We start from the raw sequence: 22013 nt of genomic DNA, 5'->3' as shown, positions 1-22013 counted from the left end.
TCGTTCGGTAGGAGGATCGTCAGTCAAAGGCGCCAATTGACCTTCTTCTTCATCATCCACGATCTAGTTAGTCTCTGGGACTTGTCGCTCTGCTCTGATTGTGCTTGTACTGTAGTTTCTGTGCATTACTCACGAACCAAGACGGTGGTGACGAATACCGTCCGTACGACCACGGCAGAAGTCGAAGTCGTCTGGCTTCCATCCCATGCACTCGGTGCGACTCTTGACCCCCGAGCGATCAAGACTCGGTCGGAACGAGCCAGCCTTCTCTCTACACACCCGCGCAGTCAAGAGAGCGATAACACACAAACACTCAATTAATTGTTTTCTTCTTTCCTCTTTCTCATACGCACATACGATACATGACACAATACGCATGCAAACGGAACAACCGAGATGCGACAAGTGATGATTCAACGACGCTGCTCGTCATCAAAACCCATCGAGAAACTCCTTGAGCGTTATCGGTTTCCTGACGGCGTTCGAGAAGCCCTCGTGGAACGAGACCCAGATGCGCGCCCCTTGTTCCTTCGTCGTCATCGTCGTCAAGCCCTTGCGGCCGGTTCCTGAAGAGAGAGACTTCCTTCCCCCGTCGGATGACGGGAGCCAAGTCTCATTTTGAACATGGGCACTTTCAAGAATAACACGACCGAAGAAATCTCGCTTCGCCCCGGGATTCTTGGTGGGTGTGGTTCCACCCACCTTTTCCGAAGTCGCCATGTTCTCCTTGTCAGCCTCGACCGTCATGCCGAGGTGCGACGGCGCTCCCGCACGAGCGTGTCTCGCGGCCGAATTCTGTAGTATCTTCTCCTTGACGAGTTCCTGGTCGAGCACCTGTCGCACGGCGTAGCGGACGGGAGCCACCTTTCCATCCAGGTGGTAGGTCAGGAGCGTATCGAGGGGCCTAACCGAGGAGGGAGGAATTGGTTAGCATAAACGCACCGTGACCCTAAAGGTGAACTCGATCAAATCAAAAACGACGGGTGGTTCTGACTTACGGTTCCATGCGGTAGGCGTAGCCACCATTGGAATGGGCGCCGCCACCTTCGATTTCAACCCGGACCTTCTCGAAAGACAGGCCTAGTGCCATCATTGTACGCACAGCGTTCTTGATGCACATCTTCTCCGTGTCCTTTCTCACACTCGCGACACTGGCCGACCCACCGGAACCCCCGATCACGACGGGCTTCACGTCAGGCGCGAGCATTTTGCCCACGTTTGGAATCAGCTCGGTGGCAATGGTGTCCACGGAGCTGAACAGGCGCAACAAGGACCCAGAGAAGCTCGACTGAAGCTCCGTCAGGAGAGTGCGATTCTGCTTCTCAGCCTCGTAGGCAGCAAAGTCGGCCTTGTCACCACTGAAGGGGTGCGCGTCCACTTGCTCTTCGTCCGGCTTATCGTCGTTCCACGCTTTGGAACCCTTGTCGACTGCCGCAAACAGATGGTGGAAGGCGCAGGCACTTGTGCTCAGGTAGGGTGTCAATTCCCATTCTTGGCCAGAATAGACTCGACTGGACAAACAATCGTGGAAATGCAGCCAGTCGTAACTCGCGTTCGGCTTGCTCAGCTGGACGTCGTCCTGGTACACTTGATTCGGATACGTCGCAAAGCACTCGGCCATGACGCGGTCGTGGTCACCAGATGTATCGACCATTTCCCGCAGAGCGGCAATGGCAGCACGCTTGCGAAGGTCGGCAACTCCTACGGGGCTTGTTTTGGACTCGGCTACGAGCCGTTTATCGTCCGCTGAGAGGCTGGCTGGCAGGTCTGGAAGCCCTGCCCCTTCGATGAATACTCTTTCGACGATTTCTCGCACCCCGCCGCGTCCAAGACCTTTCTGTCCTGCTTGGGCATTCTCCAGCTGTGGCTCCAACCACTTTCTCGTGAGCTTTGTTTTCGACCCGTTCGCTCGCAGCTTGTGGGCAATCCACTCGGCCTGAACCAGGACACCCCGGATGTCACCCTCGCCTGACGCTCGAGTACCGAGGCCTCTCTGTTTGCGCATCGCCAAGCCCCAAGCATTCTCACACAGCCGGCGAACGGCGTCATTCTCACATGCGATGCTCTCTTTCTCGAATACCGCCTTCATCCTTGTTATGACCTTGTCGATTGGAGCTTTCCTCACGTGGACGATTTCGGCGATCGAGCTTGTCCGCAGCAGTCGAAGGGAAGGGGCGTAGACATCGTTGCAGACAAGGATCAGAGGTCGCAACATCCTGAACTTGTCACCCTTTCTTTTCTTTCCCGCGGCACTGGTTTGGTTGCCGGTCTGGCTCGAATTGCGCTGGTCTAGCTGAACAAGGTCGATGAGTGCTTTGACAAAGCCACCCTCCCCTCCATTAGAGCTGGAGCCGGCTGTGACACCGTCGACCTCGTCAACGACAACACAGACAGGCCTCCCAGCTTTGCGCGCTTTACCATGCTCTTTGATGCCACGAACAGTCTCTGTACCGAGAGTGTCCTTGATTCTCCCTTTCACAATGTCCCGGCTACGGTCGTCGCTCGCATTGATTTCGAGAACCTCATAGCCGGCCTGTTTGGCACACACGTGGGCTAATGTAGTCTTTCCTAACCCGGGAGGGCCGGTAAGTAACAGCACTTTCCGATGCTGCTGTTCAGTGACGTCCCTGTCTTCATAGATCTTGGTTGGCTTTGGTCTGCTGTGACCTGGGAAGACCAAATCATCCCAGGATTTGAGCCAGCGAAGCACAGCTCTATGGGTTCTTTCGTCCCCCACCAGGTCGGTGAACTTTTTAGCACGGTATTTCTCAGTCCACATCTGATAGGCGACTGAATCACTTCGCCTCCCCAACGGAGGAGTCTCCACTGAAGGCGTCGTGGCGACCTGCTCTGCCTGCCTCTGCTTTTCGAAATCGTCCAACTGGCGCTGTGTTCTGGCTTCGTCTACGAGTTTGTGGATCTCAACACCGTAGTATGATCTTCGCGACCGGCCGGCTACAGTTGTTGAGCGCTGGGCGATGGTTCGCTCGTATGACACCGCTTCGGTCTTTTGTCTGAGGGGAACATCCACGTTCGCCCCAGAAGCTGTCCGAACGTTGAGTGTCTTTGGTGGCAATCTCCGCAGCAAGGGCCGTGGCAACGGAGGGAGACTTGGTGTCGAGGAAGGGCCATGGTGGGCACGGTCGCTTGCTGAATCTGGTACTTCTGGAACTCCCGGGGGTTGTTGTTCGGTCGCGTGTTCGACTGTCTCTGGGTCCGTTCTAATCGACACGTTTTCGTCTTCGTCTTCGTTCTGGTCCTCTTCTACATCGCTATCTTCGAAGAACCCACCCACAACCTTGGGCCTCTTTCTTTGCAATTCGGTGGGAAAAGGCTGAAAGAGTCTGCGTTTCTTTGCGGGAGGCTGCACCGGAGGCGCCGGTGAGGAGCTGGGCGGATACAGCACGGGAGACAAGGAGAAGACCATGTCGTCTGAGGAGGGCGGTGAGTCTGTGGACAATAATGGTAGACTGCTCTTGATCTCGTGCGTCATGAATGGTTCGGCATTGCGATCGTGTCGGTCATGGAGGTCTTTGAGGATTGGTAGTCTGGGAGATGAAGGGAGGATTGTGCAGTGCTGTTCTTGGTGATTGACAGGCTTGGACATGAGGTACGACTATTAATGCACCTCTGACAGTGTAAGGTAGCTTTCATCTATTGTAAAGGAACATCAAGACCGATGCTGGGTAGCCTTGTATGTGCTCCGCAGCTTTGTGTGAATTATCTCTATCAAAAAGACGCGACGCGTCCGGAATACAAAAAGCGGAGCACGCGTCTTCAGGTTCCCCGCCTGCTTACTCCGTAAATGTGAGATCCACGGATCCGCTGGCGCTGACAGTGCAGTGAAGACATGGTCCGCCTCCATATACTGTGCGGTGAAAGGTTCTCTGACAAGATCAACTGAAGGGGTAGCAGGTATTTTGTGCTTTGCAAAAGTCCGTATATCGGTTCCCCGGGGGAACAATGCAAAATCCTCCGGGGATTAGTTCCGGGCAACAAAGTTCAGCACCACCTTTTGGCGGTGTCACACTGACTTCGGTTCGTAGTTTTGAGGGTGGTGTGTACAGCTATCACTGGTAGAGATAATGCTCAACATGCTCTCTTTGATGACTGAATGAAAGGATGGCCAATATAACCTCAGAGTGTTGATGGGGTCAGACAGAGTGTTGGAGCACCGGCCCTTTGCATTGAAAATTGATTGAATTCTGTTCCAAGGACCAAAAACTAGAAGTGTGAGGGAGGCGGAGGTGTGCGTATACCTATGGTACATTATATACCAAAATGATGGGGATCTGAGTGTCTTCCCTCAAAACTTTACAGATCGCATCGTTTCCCTTTCAGAGTTCTACTTCCTCGAGGACGCGCTCGATTATCACTGCGCCTAGCCATTATTGTGACCATACTCTGCACTCGCATCAGTGCCGCCAGACACATACGACGTACGAGTTATCGAGTGCGTCCAGGGGTTTGGCAAAGCGCTGCACGGAGTAGCGACAGGAGAGATAGTCTCGGTGCCGGATGCTCTGCTCTGCTGTAGAGGAACACCATTTTATCTGTGGAACGCATGTCAGAGATACAATCCTGGCAACTTGTGATAAGTAGCGAGATGAAGTCAAGGTTAGTCGATCACTCTTATCTGCAGTTATCAGTTGTACTCCGTAGTCCGTAGACTGTGCTGCCGCTTCCGAACTGGGTGCGCTCCAACATGGGGGGGAGAAGGACTCGGGACTTCCCTAGACATCGCCTATGCCAGGCTTGTGCGACTTTGGCACACTGTTGATACGATCATGGCCATACTCGTCGAGTAGAGCAGCGTATCACAGCAGATTTCTTGCATACACGATCCTTGCTGTTGTGAGACTCGAAACCAGCGGTCGCTCACTCTAGAAACAACTTGTGCCCTCTCAGCAAAATTCAGTAGAACCTTGAGGGACAGCGGGTTGGGTTTGGTGGAGTGGGAGTGGAACATGAGGCTCTCGGTGATTGGTGTGCCTGGAGAATCTCCCGTCGATGGTCTCGCACAAGGCAGTTCAGCATGAGATCGATCCCCAAGTAAGGTTTGGTATTTCCTGTGGTGAATCTGTCGATGCTGCACAGACTATTGAAAGTCAGACAGGGTGATAAAGGTCTGTTTGCAGATTAGTTCTTGAACTCGGCTGGCGGTGAATCAACCACAAGGCGGTGTACGCAGTGCAGTAGCTTGTGTTGGACTGTCAACTGGTTTTCTGTCTTATCTTGACGACTTACTTCTTCGTGGGATGAAAGGATGAAACACGGTGATAAAGCTAGCAGGGGTTACAATACAACAATGACTTTGGTCTGTTGAATTCCCATCGCCGAGTAATGATGGCCGGACTCAAGAGCGCATATCCGGGGGCTCCAATTAGTGGCACGGGCCCTACAATAGTAATGACTAGCCTAATATTAGGTATCGCATCCCTACCTAAATTCGGCTGGGGACGCCCATGTCGGGTACTCCTACAGGGCGGATTGACCAGACGTGGTGGCCAACTAGGAGCCTTTGAGTTTCTGTAGATTCTCCATGTACTCCGGTGGATTGATAGTCTGGTGGTGACGGTGAAGATGCCGTGCTGAGTCTGTGCAGTATAGGGCCTCTGTACCTGCAGTTAACGAGATAGCTGGTTAGTAGCTAAAGTTAGCAGGCACTAGGAGACTAGTTGGTTGCTAGCGGGAACTTGGTACTTACTGCCGCCTGCGCCCTCAGCCTCAGCCCAGTCGCTCTTGTCTCGTGCACCCACATGGCCCATTTCCCTATCGCAAAACACGGAAACACGCTTTTCTTCGCTGCATGTACTATTCACTTATCGCTGTCCTGAATACAAGCTTGCATTCTCCTTGTGTCTCTCTCTCTACGCCGGCTGCCTTTTCCTTGTTGCCTCTCGATTTCTTCCTCACCCCCGGCTCCGTTATCCTCCTTCTCTCCTCGCGCTATAATACAACAAAGTCCGCTCCCGTGTGACTTGCAGCCCCCGGCAATGACTCGCATGACTTCCGCACCCTCACCTCCATAGCATACTCCTTCGACCGGCCAACCACATAGCCTCTTATTCGTCTATCGCCCGCCGTGATCAGCCTCGGATTATGGCCTATGCTGCCGTGTCGCAGGCTGAGCACGATGGCATCTACAGTCAATCGCCGGACCTGACCCTGCACACCGACCAAACACTCCCCGAGACGTCTAGTCCTCCTCTTTCACTCTCCTTCGATCATGTGTCTCGAGATGGCTACCACTCGGATGTTCCTCAAGCAGATGCGGATGGCAGCGGTGGCGCGCATCTCGGGAAACTGCTCAAGTCTTTGAGCTCGTCGCAGTCGTATGAGATGGTTGAAGACGACGACTACGACGAGCCCATGCGGACACCACAGGGCTTAGGTTTGAACACGAAGGCGCCCGCGCCTGTAGAAGACGACGCCCTCGCATACCAGTCCGAACAAGCCCCAATTCGGACCGCGTCTATCAGCCGAGACCTCCCCCTCAATCACCCAACTCCAGATCTACACACTCTGCAAGGGGCGTTTGTCAAGAATGTGGAAAAATTGGAAGAGAGCGCTGAGCGATTGAGCATGACTTCGAGTCTCGAAGAGGAGTTGACCAAGATGAAATTAGACCAGAGACGTCTGGAAAGACAGTCGTCCGCGCCTATTACCTTCGACAACCCTGGACATTCCACTGTCCAAAGGCAGTTCTCGAGCAGTTCATGGTCGAATTCCATTCTCAGAGTCAATCAAACAGCCAGGTCAGGGGGATATTCACCGTCGGCATATATCACCTCTCCGACAGGCTCGATACACTCGGGACGACGGCAACAGCAGCACAATCTTGACCGCCACTCGTCCAAGGGTAGCCGTCATGATCAACCATTGAATGAGCCTCCCCTAGAAGGTCGTCCACTGGACTTTGGAGTCTCCTCTCGTCCTTCCGATGCTGCCATCGTTCCCGATCAAGAGTTTGTCCAATCACCGGGTGCTTCGATTGACTCGTCTGCAGAGGATAGACCACCGACCTCGAGCTCGAATGATACCTACCGACAGGCTCAAGCAGCTTTCCACGATTTTGATGGCGTCTACTTCAATTCAGGTGCATTGTCTCACCGCAGCGATTCTATATCGCGCCACATTTCCTTACGGCAACCTCCACTGGCGCGAGATTCCAAGGCATTCAGAGAAGCACAACCGGGCGAGCGCATGATCTACTATCCGGCGCCTGTTCCCGTCATGCTGAACCTACCACAGAGACTATCTAGAATGGACCTCAGCGAACGTGAAAGGCGGCGGCTTCAAGGTATATCTGCTATACCAGAGGATTTGCGCAAATCAGCACCGTGGCTGGCTGATCAAGACAACACGAAACTGCCCGGTGGTAGAAGCTCACTAAATCTTCCACCACAACTACGTGCCAATGCTTTCTTCGAGCAGCCAAGTATTACACAAGATCTCAAGTTGAAGAATGGTTCGGCTGTTCGTACTCTCGACGATATACTGGATGCAGCTGCCTATGCTCCAGTCAGTGCATTCACAGACCATCCCATTGCTGGTCATCTGGGCAAGGAGGTGTATGGCCAAATTGGATCTCCCCGAAAGAGCATGCAATCCACAGAACAACGGAAGAAGAAACGTCGAAGTTCCCTGAGCACCTTGTTGAAATCCAAAAGATCCAGCACAGGTCTGGACGGTGCCGCTCTAGGTCGCTCAAAGTCCAAAGGCTCTAGGACACCGCTGGACGGCGACGAGAACCCCAGTGACGATGAAATTGATCGAGCGGCAGCGCAGTCTCTAGCGCCTGATGAAGATGAGATATCTGACGGTGAAGACGATGCTGAAGATGCTGCTCCACAAGGCTTTTTTGCTGCTCCGACCACTCTGCTGGCTGAACTACAGATGCGCAAAGCCCATCAAAAACAACGCAATAGAACCGCGGCAGATGCCTTTCCTAACGGGATGCACTCCACTCTGCTGGAGCTCGATGCTGTCACCCAGCTTCAACAGAAGGCCCGGAAAACCAAGCATGTTACTTTGGCTTGGGAAGACCATGATGAGGCTGATAAGCAGAATTTTGACGACGACGAAGTTCCTCTCGGCCTTTTGTTTCCAGAAAAGGATCGTTTGGAGACGTTCAACGCACATCGACCTGTCGGACTCCTCGAACGGCGAGAGATGGAAGACAACGAGCCTTTAAGTCATCGACGCGCCAGACTGAGAGGCGAGCCGCTCCAATCAATGAAGTCTGAGACGAAAGCCCCTTACATCGAACAAATCCCCGGTCTCTCTGAAGACATTCCCCCTGAGCATGAAGATGAGACACTGGCTCAGCGCATTGCTAGATTGAAGGAGGAAAAAGAGCACGCGAATGAAGGAAATTTTGCAGCAGAATTGAGTCAAGAGCTCGGCTTGAACGTGGGAAAGAGTGAAGCTCTACCTTCTACTACTCCCGACCCAGAGGAGACATTAGGTCAGAGACGAAAGAGACTCAAGGAGGAGGCATTACGCAATGGCAGACAAGTGAGCGGTGAAAGTGCGGCCAGTGCTACTAGGCCACAGCTGCGGTCCATGCACAGCCTCGCCGACATACTGCAAGCTCATCCAGTTGGTGTCCAGGATCGAAAAGTGTCAAACGAGTCCCACGGCTTTGCAACCCGCAATTCTCACGTGCAAGGACCGTTGCTGAATTTTAATGGACCCGCTCCGCCTTCCCACATGAGAATGCAGCCTGGTCATGCTGGTACCTGGGGGTTTGGTCAGCAGCATGGCGCGTATATGAACACAGGTTACGGCAATTTCTACCAAAACAACGGCGTGGCCACGAACGGGGGTGGATTTGGAGGAATTGCGCCCAGTCTGTATGGTGCTCCTATCCCAATGCATATGCAACAACCTATGGCTGGCTACCCCTATGGTTATGGAGCTCTGCCCTACATTCAAGATCCGATGAGTGGACCACCACTTGACCCCAAGCAACGAGCACAGATAGATCGTTGGCGTCAGAGCGTTGCTCCGTGAGGCTTGGTATCATTACCTGGCGCACACATTTTTCCTTTACGTGGGACGGTTTTCCGATTGGATATGCGGATAGAAATCGGCATACCCGGTGCTTCACTGTGAATAGACGAGGACACAGAGGGTTTGAGTTAGGCGGCCGACGATTGGAAAGGTCTATCCTAGGACGAAAGATATGTTTGATTACGACGAGAAGGATCCCAATCGATACCATAATGACTTTTGTGCCTAGGTGTGATGTGCTCTTGATCAAAAACGTCCCCTACTACCTAGTCTCTATACCGACGACAAGGCATGGCTCATTGCTCACTTGGCTCCAGGCGATGTGCCTGTCCATTTCTGCTGGTGCTTTGCCTTTTCGTCCCCGTGAAAGATGCGTTTTCAGAACGTCCTCGAGACGGCCCCACTTGGGTCACCTAGTGAGTACTCGGAGTGCTATATCATGTTCTTGCCATTCACTGCAATGTGTGCGAACTACAAGCTTCTATTCCTTCGTTTCTCTTCCCGTATCCTAGCCTGAAAGATGTTTCACAGTACAAGCCGCGGTTGAACACGCGATTGCATGGGCAGGTCAGGTTATCGTGAAAGATAACAAAGCGTAGGTACTGGCTCGGAGGACCCTTCGATCTGGACACTGCAGGCCCATGGCGACACCCGGGACTAAGTCAACTCTAGTTAAGTCAGAGCCCTACGGTCCCGTTCCGATCCCCGGTTCTCGGGCGTCTTTTGCGGCTACGTACAGTCTTCGGGGACTTCGAGGGGTCGAATAAGGACCTACCCATTGTATGTTTATAGACCGTCGAACTGAGGACCTCGCACCCTCTTTCAATGCGGAATAACAGTGCATAGTCCACTCCTGCTACTCGTCAATCTCCCTCTCTACACGAGAGAACGTGAATATCGAAAACGTTCGCTGACGGGCGAGAGATTGTAAGTACCTCGCAACCGGTGTGGGTCGGCAGGCTACGTACCGACTGGGGCTGGGTGTAAGTGTCTGAGACACTTCCTGTTATTGGCTCGTCACTTCTCAACCGAACTGCATTCTGCGACACATGCGACTTGCTCTTATGGTTGTCACTGTCACTCGATCAACTTCCCGCATCACCGCTGCACTTTCAGTCAAGGTATTCGCCATGGGCAAGAGGTTCCCCTGACTCTCCGGCGTATGCGGTACGCATCTTGCAAAAAGAATGATTGCTCCTGAGTGGACTCCACCGACATATCGGACACGATGAATTCGAACAAGACGTCCTATCCATCGTTGCAAAGACAAAGACCTAGACGAAGGTCGGACCATCTCTCACCCACCTCTCCTTCGTTCCCTCGTCGACTCGTCGAGCGTACAAACAGATACAGCGACGCTCTCAGCCCGGGCGAAGCCACCTCCGGTACCGACGAGTCGGACAGCCCAGCAGGCCTTACCCTGACCACCTCCCTCCCTAACTACGACCGACGTGCCTTGCCTCCCGCGCCTCCCGGCGTGAAAGATTTCGAAATCGACATCGTTAGACACCATCAGAGATCTTCTGAGGATCATGGTCGTGCAAGATATCGTACCTCTGACGAGAACGCCCGTCCTGCTACAAGTGATGCTACGGACCCTCATCTGAGTTCGCCGTATCACAATCTGCGGACGATGAGACAGTACTCGGAGTTGCCCCTCCGGGCGAAACCTGCCACTTCCAACACCAGCCCAGACGGCATCCATGACCACATCTATGAACGTCCGGCAACGAGGCATGAAGAGAGCACGCTCTCTCCCAGTTTCCGCGCCAGTGGTTTCCCCTCTCCGGGTCTCGACAGACCTTCGTTCGACGAGTCACTCCATGTCAAAGGCCATGCTGGAAAGAAGAGTAGGTTGAACTTGCTGAACCCGATGAGCCTACTCGCTCGACGACGGTCGTCACAGAACCAAAAGCTGGATGATGTCAACCTGAGTATCAAGACATTTTCGGTTCCTGCGCTACCGGATGACTTCGATCCAAGTATTCGGGGCAAAGTTGTGCACGACTTTTCTGCACCTCGCACTCGTAGGGTTTACTCTCAGAACAATGTGGCCGGCCTCGAATCTCCGGCGGTGCGATCAGCAGGGCCAGTCCCATGGAATGAGCAGCCTAGCGGAAGACTGTCCACAGGCGGAACGCCAAACCTGAACCACAGCCCCATGTTCAGAGAGCATTTCCAAGACGACCGGCCTACTTTACGACCAGACAGGACAGGGTACTTGCATAATTTCAATGCCTCGCAGACTTCACACGAATCACAAGACCCGGAAAGCGTCCCTGCATTCGCAAAACGCCTGCCTGCCGCGGTACCACAAACAGACTCGGACTTCAAACCGCCACCTTTGGAAAATGCAGGGGCGCCCCTTCCATATATCCCACCGAGCGAGCGATCGCCTCCTCCGCCGACACCCCCACCGAAGAGCACTCCCTCACCAAAATTCGAGCCGCCACCTGCCACAGCATTGCCCAAGCATATGACGAGCACTTCGTCTCGCTTCAGCTTTCAAATGGGAGGGCCCGGGTCCTCTGCCCAGGAGAAATTGCTTGAAGAAAAGCATAAGCAGCATGAGGCCACGCGGAAGCACGATTCCATTGTTGGCGATGAAGACGACGACTATGCAAACTACGACTTCGATGCGGATGATGGTTTGGAGGAGAAGATACCTGGTGTCAATGCAGATCTTGATGAAGACGACGGCTTCGGAGATGACGCTCTCAAGATCAGTCCGCTGGTCGCTCGCTACGACAATTCCGCACCCCGGGGCTCCATGGCAAGTACTTCGCCTCATGATCCACCTCCACCCAATAAGACTGTGCATACCAACCTACAGAGGACGTCACTACAGGGTTTTCACTTTACGCCTCAGTCCCTGACGTTCAGTCCCACAAGTACCACCAACGCCTCTCAGCCCACGCCGGTTGACACAGAGGGGTTTCCAATCGGAATCGCGAACTCTAGGGATTCTTCCCTGCACGGTCACCCTGAGAGATATGACAAGACTACCACAGACGGTGACATTTCGGTTTTGGGAGGTCTCGGCATATCCACAGCCGAGATACGTGGCCGACGGACCTCATATACAACGCGTCCGCAAGGCCAGATCTTCGACGATGAGGACCTGTACTTCGACGATGGCGAGTTCGGCAACCTCGATACCGATATCACCCCAGGCGAGTTTGACGAGGAGATTTTTGATGATGATACGGGCAGAATACGCGATATCCCTGCTGAAAACGCACGCAAATTTGAGGCTGCAAAGGAACTAGATCTTGAAGCCAATGCCCATTACGTCGCTTCTTTGGGCAACGATGCTCCCAACGCACACAAGTTTGAGACTGCAGGGGAAGTGGATCTCGAAGCGGAGGCTCAATCCGTCGGTTCTTTCGATGTTGACCCAGCATCTGCTGGGGACCACGACAGTCAAACATACGGTCCCCGGACTTCTCTCGATCCTTACCAGACCAATCCAAACCGTCAATGGCAGAAGAGCGATGCTTCCGGTCTCACGGAGATGAATCTGGCAGCTTATCACGATGCGTTGGCTTTTGCGGCCAACCAGGCGGCCGCAGAGGGCAAATTCGACCGCAAAGTAAGCTTCGGTCAGGATTCGGACGACACGTCTGATCCACCGAGTCAGGGGAGGGTAGTCTCAAATGATAGTCACCTGAGCTACAATTTCAGCTCCGCCATCGCCGCCGACGACGGCTTTCCCTTTGACGACGATCTCGATGACGATCCTATGATTGCCGAGGCCAATGCTGAGGCACTTGAGAACGACGACGAAGGATTCTATGGACGCGAGTTTGGCTTCTATGCTCGATCCCACAGCAAAGGAGGTACGGATCTCGTCAACGGCGGATACTTTGCAGAACGTGGTTCGAACGGCATCAAGAGAAGTCACAGCGGCAAAGCTACCTTCCAAGAACCCAGTCTGACGCCTATCACCGAGCGAAGCGAATGGAGTACGAGAAACTCGGTTGCTTCTTTGCCAATGCACGGCGGCTGGCCCGCTTCGGCACAATCTCTTCCCAGTCCAGGAATCGCTCAACTACTTGAACTCGATTCGCCGAGCCACGACGAAGATATGAGCTTCAGCGCACTTTTGAAACTACGAGGAAGGACGTTTGGGGGTAGCTCTTCGAGTGTCGGTAGCCCAGCAGCCAGTCATCCTCTGAGTTCACCGTTGGCCCATTACTCGAAACCCCTGCTCGCACCCGGAGACTTTGCTTCGAGAATGTCGGCATCGATGAATGGCCGATCGCCGTCGGCAGGTATTCCCGAATCGGAAGAAGAAGACGACGGTGATGACAACGAAAACGAAAGGTCGACTTTGACACAGAACACTCCTCGAAAGAAGACCAAGGACGATCATGTTATGACATCTCAAGAGGAAATGCCGTCGTCGCCAGCTTGGCTGACCAACGAGCGACGCAAGGGGCACCATAGCAGAAACAGCAGCTCTACCGACAGTGTGACCTATTCGCGCGACCCAGACGGACGATGGGTGTTGGAAAGGAGAAGAACCGATGAAGAGAGTGGAGTTGAATCGATCGTCGATCGCGAAGTCTTGGCCGGAGCACATCTTTGATCAACGAAGGAAGCAGCAGAGTCTGAGCGTGGTCAGCGATAGTTTTTCGAATTGACAACAAATGCTGCTGCTGCTGAGACCCAGCATACGAAGAAGCCCAAATGTGGCAGGCAGGCAGGCCGGAGGGATTCTGTCCCATGTGTACGTACGTCTAGGCGTACGAGTGAAAGAGGAGGCTTGTCTCTCGCTTTTATTGATGATGTTAAGAGAATTGGCCCAGTGGACGGGGATGCCATGGATCCAACGAGAATCGAAAACGGGGTTTACAGACAAAAGGGGGAAGAAATGAATGAAGATTAAGAACAAGAACTGAGAATCACCCTTGATGCGGAGGTCGTTGCCATCACCAGAGATGCGTATATCTACTAGATAGACGGCGACGACGACATACCTACCTACCTACCTACCTACCTACCGAATGAGTAGCTTTAGCTATTAGCACTACGATACCCATGACGAAAAGCAAAGTACTGTAATTAATTGGTTAGAATTTAGATGCCTAGGCATGCAATTGACCACTGCACCTTACTCGGAGAGAAAGTGTTCAATAGTCGAATAGTTCAGGTAGTGACTGAGACAACACTGAGAAGAAGAAGAAGAAGAAGAAGAAACAGAAACGCCGAGTGTCCCTCGAGCTCTTGACGTTGTCGTTCGTAATGGATGAGTGGATGAGTAGACGGGTAGAGCAGACCAGAGAAGGTGCCGTCAGACTATCAAATGATATTATGCCTCGTTTTGAAAGGCCGCGCGCAATCCTTGGATGAAGTGTGAAATATCTCGACGGAGAGAACCCAACGAATTAAAACAAGTGCGAGGAGTGTTAGCCAGACATGAAGTCAACTGATTAACTAAACTGGTGTAATTATCACCTAACTAGTCACATACTCCGAGACTGCTGAGACAGTCATGATTCAAGCACAGGAACAGGCTCAAAATACGCCTTCACAGAAAGAAAGAAAAAAAACCCCCGAGGCAACCCCTGACGTGTTGTCGGTCAAGGAGGGGGACTTCGAATCAAGGAGGTAGTAGGTATGAAGTCGTGGTGACCAGTCAGGGAGTGCCTACCTAGCTGAATTGTTGTATCCGAGTGCTCATGCACTCACTCAGTCACTGTGAACCGGATCAAACACGAGTAAACGAGCGCCTCTGGCCCACCACAACCACGTTTTCCGGGGGGTGGGTTGGTTGCCAGTTTCGCAAGATAGTGTCGACGTCGCAATCACCAGCCCGAGGCGAGGGGGCACTTTGGCCCACAGACTCCAAACGCAAATAAATGCGCCGTGGACTCACGTACTGGACAATATCATCTGGGGGCTTTAGATTGGACGGAGAGGCCCGCTCAACTTGTTTTTCCGCCTCCCCTCCCGTCCCAAATCTGGTCTGAAAGGGGCATTTCTGGCAGATTTCCCATGTGGATTGATGATTCTCGGTCCTCGCTCCCGTCATCTTGGTCCGTGCAAACGTCAAATTTGGAAAGCACTGTCCATCCACATATGATCGATGATCAGTCCGAGCGACCGGTCACGTTCTACGTGATCCCTCGCGAAGGGTAAGTTGGAAGTAGATTCCGTTGCTGTGCATCGTCATGCCCACTGTCTGGACGGGCCGTTTGAGACCTTCGACTCTGAAGAATGTCGCGGTGCATCGCAGAGATGGCTCCTTCCCTACCATGACGATGCTCCAGGTGAGTTTGTTCGAGGCAAGTGGCGAAGCGCCGCCAATACACCAACGCTGAAACAAAGTGTACTTGCTTTGTTCTCGGCTGTTGTTGTTGTCTTCCGAGTGAGTGTCAGGGCCGACTCCTCTCCTGAAGTTACGATCCTGATTCAGCGTTCCACCGTCGGTAGGACAGTCAAAATCTCTTGTTGCAAATATTGTCGGTGCGCTCGCGAACCTTCTCTTATCGAAAATTCCCAAGCACTGACCTTTTGTTGCTGCAAGAACTTCTGGTGAAAGACGAATTGGCTAATGATTGAAAGTCACTTGCAAGTCAGAAACCCTGTTGTTGGGGGAGAATTGGACCATGATAGTGCTATCGACAGCGCCACGTTCCGGGGCACAAGGTTTTCTGGGCCGAGTGAGCAATGCAACCTTGAGGCACTCTTTGGCCTCAAATTATTGTCACCCGAAGCCGTTATAACTCGCCACAGCATTCGCGACGTCAAGGCTCTTGCACCCCAGGCCTTATATTCTCACTTCGGCAGGCTAGGAGCTGTCGTTCCGCTTCTGAGTTCTCGGATATATTCCTGTGGGTGGTTTCTGATAGTCCAGGTCAACATGAACGGACCAAGTGCATGTCGAATGAGTGGTCTCAAAATCCTAGTCGCAGGGGGGTCGATCGGTGGTTTGGCCACTGCTGTTGCCCTCAAGGCTCAAGGTCATTATGTTACTGTCCGTTCTCACTCTGCTTCTGTGTCCGAATGGACCAAGACAGACCAATATCTGACGCAGCACAACAGGTTTATGAGCAAGCACTTACCCCGGATACGTTGGGTGCGGGCATAACCATCTTCCCAAACTCCCTTCGCGCCCTCGACGCGTTAGGAATCGACACCAATCAGATCAAATCTGTGAGGATCAAGCGGGTGAGAATAGGAACTGAGGCTCCCGGAGAACACTCCCACCGTTCAATGGCTAACTTTTTGGGCAGTTGATCAGGACATCCATTGAGGTGGATGGGTCGGCTAATACTGTTGGAGACGAGATCGAGGAGAAGGACTGGGTATAATCTTTTCTCCCTCGTTAGCAAGGCCATTGGTACTAATTACTTCGCAGCCATGGTATCAGACGACGTACCGAGATCTGTTTGTGTCTCTTTGGGAGGCTGCGCACGATAGTTCCAGGCCTGGTCCGCGAATTGATGTTGTGAGCTCAAAGTCGGTCATCAGTATTGATCCCGTCAAGGCTATGGTGTACTTCTCGGACGGGACACAGGCAGTAGGAGACGCCATCATTGGTGCCGACGGTGTACACTCTGTCTGTCGATCGTTCGTTCCTGGAGGGAGTTTTCCGCGGTTCCGCATCAAGCGTCACGTCTTTCGAGCCTTGATCCCCCGTGAACGGCTCGCAAAGGACCCTCGCACGATCAAATTCATCGAGAAAGAGGGTGATGCGTACTGTTACATTTACCAGGAAAGGAGCCTTCTGATCACGCCGGCGTCGAACGGTGAGAACTGCTGTATCAAGTTCCTGTACGAGGATCGAATGGCGTTCAAGAACCTGAGCAAGGACTGGAGAGATCCGTCGAGCAAGCTGAAACTCCTGCGACTTGCCGACGGCTTGCCTGAGGAGTGCATGGCCTTGTTCGAGAAGATTTCAGACCGGGACCTCCAAGATCAGCCGATTTGGGACATGGACCCCCTCACAACATTTCGATCGAACCGGATGGTGTTGATGGGAGACGCCGCACATCCCATGCCCCCGTACTGTGGCCAACGGATCGCCATGGCACTAGAAGACGCCCTCGCGTTGGGCGTCCTTCTGGAAACCGCGACACCCGCCAGCGAGGTCGACGAACGGCTCATGTTGTACTCGGCCACGCGCAAGACGCGCGCCGTTGCCGTGCAGAAAACCATGAGGGGACTTTCGGAATCAGACATGAGAAACTTTGCGACAGAATTTGAGGGTAAGTCGAGCCACGAGGGAGTAGAGAAAAAGGAACCCCGCCCTCCTCCCCGGGAAGCACCTCTTTTGCAAGTCTGACGTTGGACAGCGTACTCTTTTCACAATTACATTCTTGGCCACGATGAGCTCGAGCACATGGCTCAAGCTTTGCGTGTTTGGAAGAAGCAAAGATGCTTGACGCAGGGTTCGTCGGAGTCTCTGGAGCCGCGGCAACAACGGCCGGCCCAGGTCTGGAAAGAATGCGACGAGGACAAGAAGAAGAAGGCGCCACAGCCAATGTCGCCTTCACCGAAAAAGTGGTGGTCAATAGGAAGGCAAGGGTCGAAGACATGGTCGAGGGTCTTTTCGTCCGCAGAAACGCCCCGATCTGTCGCTACAACATCATAACTGTCAGCGCGCGCGACTCTCTATGGAACAGTTTAGTGGTTTTCACCAGGACGTTTCGGAATAGGCGGGTTAAAAGCACCCCAGGGATTACAGAGACGATGATGTCTGCACCCTTTTGCGCAGCTGCAAGGAAGCATATCATTCTTGGGTACCCAAGATTCCTGGCAGCAATTGAAACAATATGTACATTAGTAGAGTAGGGAGGATTATTGGACAACCTGTACACCTACGTGACTAGGACGTCCTCCGTACTGCACCGGCCCGTCTGAGCATCACAAGACTTGGAAGATGTGATTTTGAATTATGGCATCGAACGACCTTGGCATGTAGAGAAGATTCTGAAAATCTGGGCTCAAGACAAGCCGCGTACCTGGGGCGGTATGCATCCATCCAGCCACCTAGACAGTCTAGACAAGGGGGAAGGGCGCAGGAGGTGGGAAACAACGGCAGAAGAAGTCCGTACTACCAAAAAAAGAGGATATGTAGTAGTAGTAGTTCGATCACGTCGACAATGCGGCACTGACACAAGTATTGCACTGCCTGACCTCCTGTGTGTGCGTGCCGTTCTTCAGCCAGCAATTCGCAAAGTCCGACGTATTGCTGGCCGCCATTGCGCCATTCCATGTGACACCCTTGCAGCTGTGCTGGCTGTCTTGGCCCCAGCGATCCGCGAAGTAGACCATGTTGGAACATGCGTACAGGCAGTCTGTGACGGTGTAGGCGAACAGGGCGACGTAGTCGGCGACGGTGAGGTCCGGATTCGTGTCGTCCGGCGTCGAGCTGCCCATGTCGATGCCGCAGTAGAGCGTGAAGAGTCGGGAGTACTTGCTCGTCGTGATCACCTGGGTGTCGGTGTTGCAGTCGGGATATTCGAGGCTCCCGACGAAGTAGGGTTCGGCGACCACGTAGTTTTGGAGGGAGGAGGGTGAAGGGGTCGACGTCGAGGACGTACCGGTCACGCTGCCGGTGCCACCGTCTGCTGAAGCCGTGATGGTTATGGTGGCTGTGGGTACGCTGACACGTTGAAGACTATGTCAGCTTTTCGTAAAAACTGTCCGGAGCACATATGCGCAAGGAGTCGAATTGACGACGGCTCTGAAAGAGTACGTCGGAGAGAGAGAGAGAGAGACAAAACAACTTACGCTGCATTTGACTCCGAGTTCGAATCCGAGTCTTGACCCGACATGGCACCTGCCACACCTCCTCCGACGGCGCCGCCGACGACGAGAGCAGTTATCGTGGCGACGAGGAGTCCAAATGTCAAAGGTGATAGACCCCACGGGTTCCGCTTGCCCAACGGCGGCGACGGCTCTGCCACAGCCTCTGGTGGCACGTATCCATTCTGATGTTGGTATTGGTATTGATCGTGCTGCGGTTCCGAGATGATTGCTTGAGGCAATGCTGACTTGGGAATTCCCGGCGGGTTATGAGTCGCGACCTCTGGGTAGACGTGCTGCGCTGCCTCACCAGTTACAGCATACTTGTCTGACAAGCCACTTGATGAGTATGTTCCTGACATCCTCTTTATCAAGCCGGGACGAAGCTCGGAGCGTCAACGCAGAGTATGCTGTCGGGGTACCTCACGTTGGTGGTTGAGTGTTACATCCGAGTAAACGACTTTGTCAGCGATAACGACAGTAACGACGGCAGTAGCAACGACGGCAGTGGATGCAGAAGCAACGTCCAGGAAGACATCCACTACTAGCAGTAGCAAGGAGGGTATAGAAGAGGTTGGGCGCAGCAAGAACACACACCCCTCGGAAGCCGGAAACACTCTCCTGTAACACTTTCAACGGCCGAGATCTCTCGCATGACTGGTTCACACTCCCCAAACAAGGAGATCCTTTCACCGGGGTGGTTTGAAGTAGGACAATTTCGGCACAATCGGTTTGGAATACATTAGGACCACACAAGTGCCATCAACGCTTGAAAGCGAGCTTTAGGCCCCCATTCGGGGCTTGGCCATGCCGTTTCAACAGCGTTAGAAAGCGACTAGTGGTCGACATCCTAAGTCCAGAATCGTCGTTGCAAATCCTTGTTTGAGCGCTTGTGAACGAGGGGCGAAAGTAGAGAAGAAAAGGAATCAGATTGGCAGCGTCGAGACATATCACGAGCACCGACCATGAGGTACTTAAAGAGGACAAGAGATGATTATGTCAGTCCTCAGACTCCAGCCAAATGCCCACTCATTTCTGGCCCCTTGAGTCAGGGGCTGGTGAGCCCACTATCAAGGCTTAGTGTCAAAAATGGCTGCCGTTTGTGAGAACGATTCGCGCTGGAGCCTGGCCAACCGGAAGAGAATTTTGACACCAAGCACCAGTGATGGAAAGGCTAGGGCAAGGGCAATAAGTGGTGATCAGTTGAGGTGATTCATAGACGCACAGGTATACAGGTGCTTTCGACATGGTGTTACGGCTCGTATAGATACATTCATTTGTGGCCATGATTTCCAGAACGCCAAACTTATGCCCTTCGATGCTGTCGCCCAAGCTATTCCGCCACCCAAACGGCAGCCATACCCCTGTTCGACAAGTCAGCATGATGAGATCGATACGCCAATCGTCCGTGGAGGAGCATCACTCACATTCCTGTCCCTACACACATACTGGTGACACCAATCTTCTTATTCGTCCGTTTAAGCTCCGTAAAAAGTGTGCTCACCTGTCGGGCGCCGGTGCATCCTGTGTCCTGTTAGCAAGATTCCGTGCGCAAGAGCATGTTTCATAGATATGTCGTACCGAGAGGATGGCCAAAGGCGATGGCACCGCCCTTGGGGTTGACCTTCTCAAAAGGCAGGCCGAGCTCCTTGACACACCACACAGCCTGACTGGCGAAGGCTTCGTTGATCTCGTAGATGTCAACCTCGTCCTTGCTCACCCCGGCTTTTTCAAGGGCCACCGGGATCGCTTTCCAAGGCCCGATGCCCATCAGTAGTGGCGGCACGCCAACCACCGATGCAGCGACAAATTTACCAAGGATGGGCTGACCCAGGCGCTCAGCAGTACTGCGCTTCATCATGAGCACAGCAGCAGCACCATCAGATACCTGTGATGCATTGCCGGCGTGAATCGAGCCGTCTTTGGCGAACGCGGGACGGATCTTGCCCAACGACTCGGGTGTGATACCAGGTCTCACGCCGTCATCCTTTGTGACGGTGACGGTCTTCTCTTGTTCCGTCTTGGGGTCGGTGTACTTGACAGTGATGGGGGCAATCTCTTCGTCGAACAGGCCTGCCTGCTGGGCCTTGAGTGCTTTCTGATACGAGCTGGCAGCAAAGGCATCTTGGTCCGCACGTGAAATATTCCTGTCTTTTGCCATCTGTTCCGACAAGACGCCCATTGGCACCTTGCAATTTGCGGACTGCATGTGATCCTCCAGAAGCTCCGAGAACTCGGTCACCGCACCAGGCCCGTACTGAGAAGACATACTCTCAACACCAGAACCCACGCCAATCTCGATCATGCCGCTCTTGATGGCGTTGGCAATGTCAACACAGGCCTGCAGACCGCTGGAGCATTGTCTATTGAGAGACTTGACCGCGGTCGACTCTGGGAACCCGGCCACAAGAGCCGCAGCTCGGTACTCGGTTGCACCACCGCCAGGTGCAAGGACACAGCCTGTGGCGATATCTTCGACCAGCGCAGGGTCAATCTTGGACCGCTCGAGGAGATTCTTGAATGTGAGGGCGAGGAGGTCGGCGGCTGCAGTATCCTTTAGCAAGCCCTTGCCTCCCTTTGTGAAGGGTGTCCGGAGAGCACACGTCACGACAACATCGTCGGGAGACTTGGAGAGGATGGACTTGTGCAAGGAAGGAGAGCCGCCGAGGTGGGAGGACACTTGGGAGAGACGTTCCTGTGCTTTGTTTGGGGCTGCACATGTCAGCGGCAGTCAACTTTCCTGGGGTCCAGATGGGCTTACATTGGGCCATTGTATCTGTTTTTGCTTGAGTATCTGCCTGGGCCTTGTAGAGAAGAAGAGTGATGATGTTGGAAAGGGAAGGAAGAGGGCAGATGGCAGCTTTATGATCACAAGGAAGGCCGGATTAGTTTTTGTTGTCTGTGTCTGAATGTCATCCTTGTCTCGCATGTGCCCTGAGGAATTTCCCAACTTGAGCCGAGGCAAACATCCAGACTGCTGATGTCATTGGTCGCAGTCATCCACGTGACCATATGCCTGTTATAGCAGCGCTAGGTTTACTAGTAAACTAACTACATGCAGAGGAGGCGCGTGGCCGCTATACGAACCCAACGATCTGTAGCAGTCCGGAAAGACGTATTTCCGATAATGTTCCCCGCTAAATTCCACTGGTGGTACCGTGGAGTACAGAGGACCGCTTGAGGTTCTCCTTCGATTCCCAGCTCGGCTATCAGTAGGACATGTGATTCGACAATAT

General features: G+C 53.3%; 6 protein-coding genes across 6 annotated transcripts; 3 read left to right on the top strand and 3 right to left on the bottom strand.

Moving 5' to 3' along the window:
• Positions 1 to 432: 432 nt before the first annotated feature.
• PV08_06987 (uncharacterized protein) lies at positions 433 to 3607 on the bottom strand (the record flags this gene model as incomplete). Its single annotated transcript, XM_016381320.1, has 2 exons — positions 433 to 904; positions 999 to 3607. The coding sequence occupies 2 exons, from the start codon at positions 3605 to 3607 to the stop codon at positions 433 to 435; spliced, it is 3081 nt and encodes a 1026-aa protein (XP_016234422.1).
• A 2495-nt stretch (positions 3608 to 6102) lies between these two features.
• On the top strand, positions 6103 to 9018 carry PV08_06986 (uncharacterized protein; the record flags this gene model as incomplete). Its single annotated transcript, XM_016381319.1, has 1 exon — positions 6103 to 9018. One exon carries the CDS (start codon positions 6103 to 6105, stop codon positions 9016 to 9018), a length of 2916 nt encoding a protein of 971 aa, XP_016234421.1.
• A 1228-nt stretch (positions 9019 to 10246) lies between these two features.
• On the top strand, positions 10247 to 13609 carry PV08_06985 (uncharacterized protein; the record flags this gene model as incomplete). Its single annotated transcript, XM_016381318.1, has 1 exon — positions 10247 to 13609. One exon carries the CDS (start codon positions 10247 to 10249, stop codon positions 13607 to 13609), a length of 3363 nt encoding a protein of 1120 aa, XP_016234420.1.
• A 2277-nt stretch (positions 13610 to 15886) lies between these two features.
• PV08_06984 (uncharacterized protein) lies at positions 15887 to 17620 on the top strand (the record flags this gene model as incomplete). The annotated part of the gene is made up of 5 exons (XM_016381317.1): positions 15887 to 16000; positions 16069 to 16194; positions 16260 to 16331; positions 16385 to 17234; positions 17322 to 17620. The coding sequence occupies 5 exons, from the start codon at positions 15887 to 15889 to the stop codon at positions 17618 to 17620; spliced, it is 1461 nt and encodes a 486-aa protein (XP_016234419.1).
• Positions 17621 to 18120: 500 nt separating this feature from the next.
• Positions 18121 to 19139, bottom strand: PV08_06983 (uncharacterized protein; the record flags this gene model as incomplete). The annotated part of the gene is made up of 2 exons (XM_016381316.1): positions 18121 to 18649; positions 18763 to 19139. 2 exons carry the CDS (start codon positions 19137 to 19139, stop codon positions 18121 to 18123), a joined length of 906 nt encoding a protein of 301 aa, XP_016234418.1.
• A 971-nt stretch (positions 19140 to 20110) lies between these two features.
• PV08_06982 (uncharacterized protein) lies at positions 20111 to 21548 on the bottom strand (the record flags this gene model as incomplete). Its single annotated transcript, XM_016381315.1, has 4 exons — positions 20111 to 20141; positions 20205 to 20301; positions 20359 to 21489; positions 21539 to 21548. The coding sequence occupies 4 exons, from the start codon at positions 21546 to 21548 to the stop codon at positions 20111 to 20113; spliced, it is 1269 nt and encodes a 422-aa protein (XP_016234417.1).
• Positions 21549 to 22013: the final 465 nt, after the last annotated feature.

Source organism: Exophiala spinifera, assembly GCF_000836115.1.
Source record: "Exophiala spinifera strain CBS 89968 unplaced genomic scaffold supercont1.5, whole genome shotgun sequence".
Classification (NCBI taxonomy): domain Eukaryota; kingdom Fungi; phylum Ascomycota; class Eurotiomycetes; order Chaetothyriales; family Herpotrichiellaceae; genus Exophiala; species Exophiala spinifera.
The sequence above is the reverse complement of the archived record's forward strand: the minus strand, read 5'-3'. Positions and strand labels throughout refer to the sequence as shown.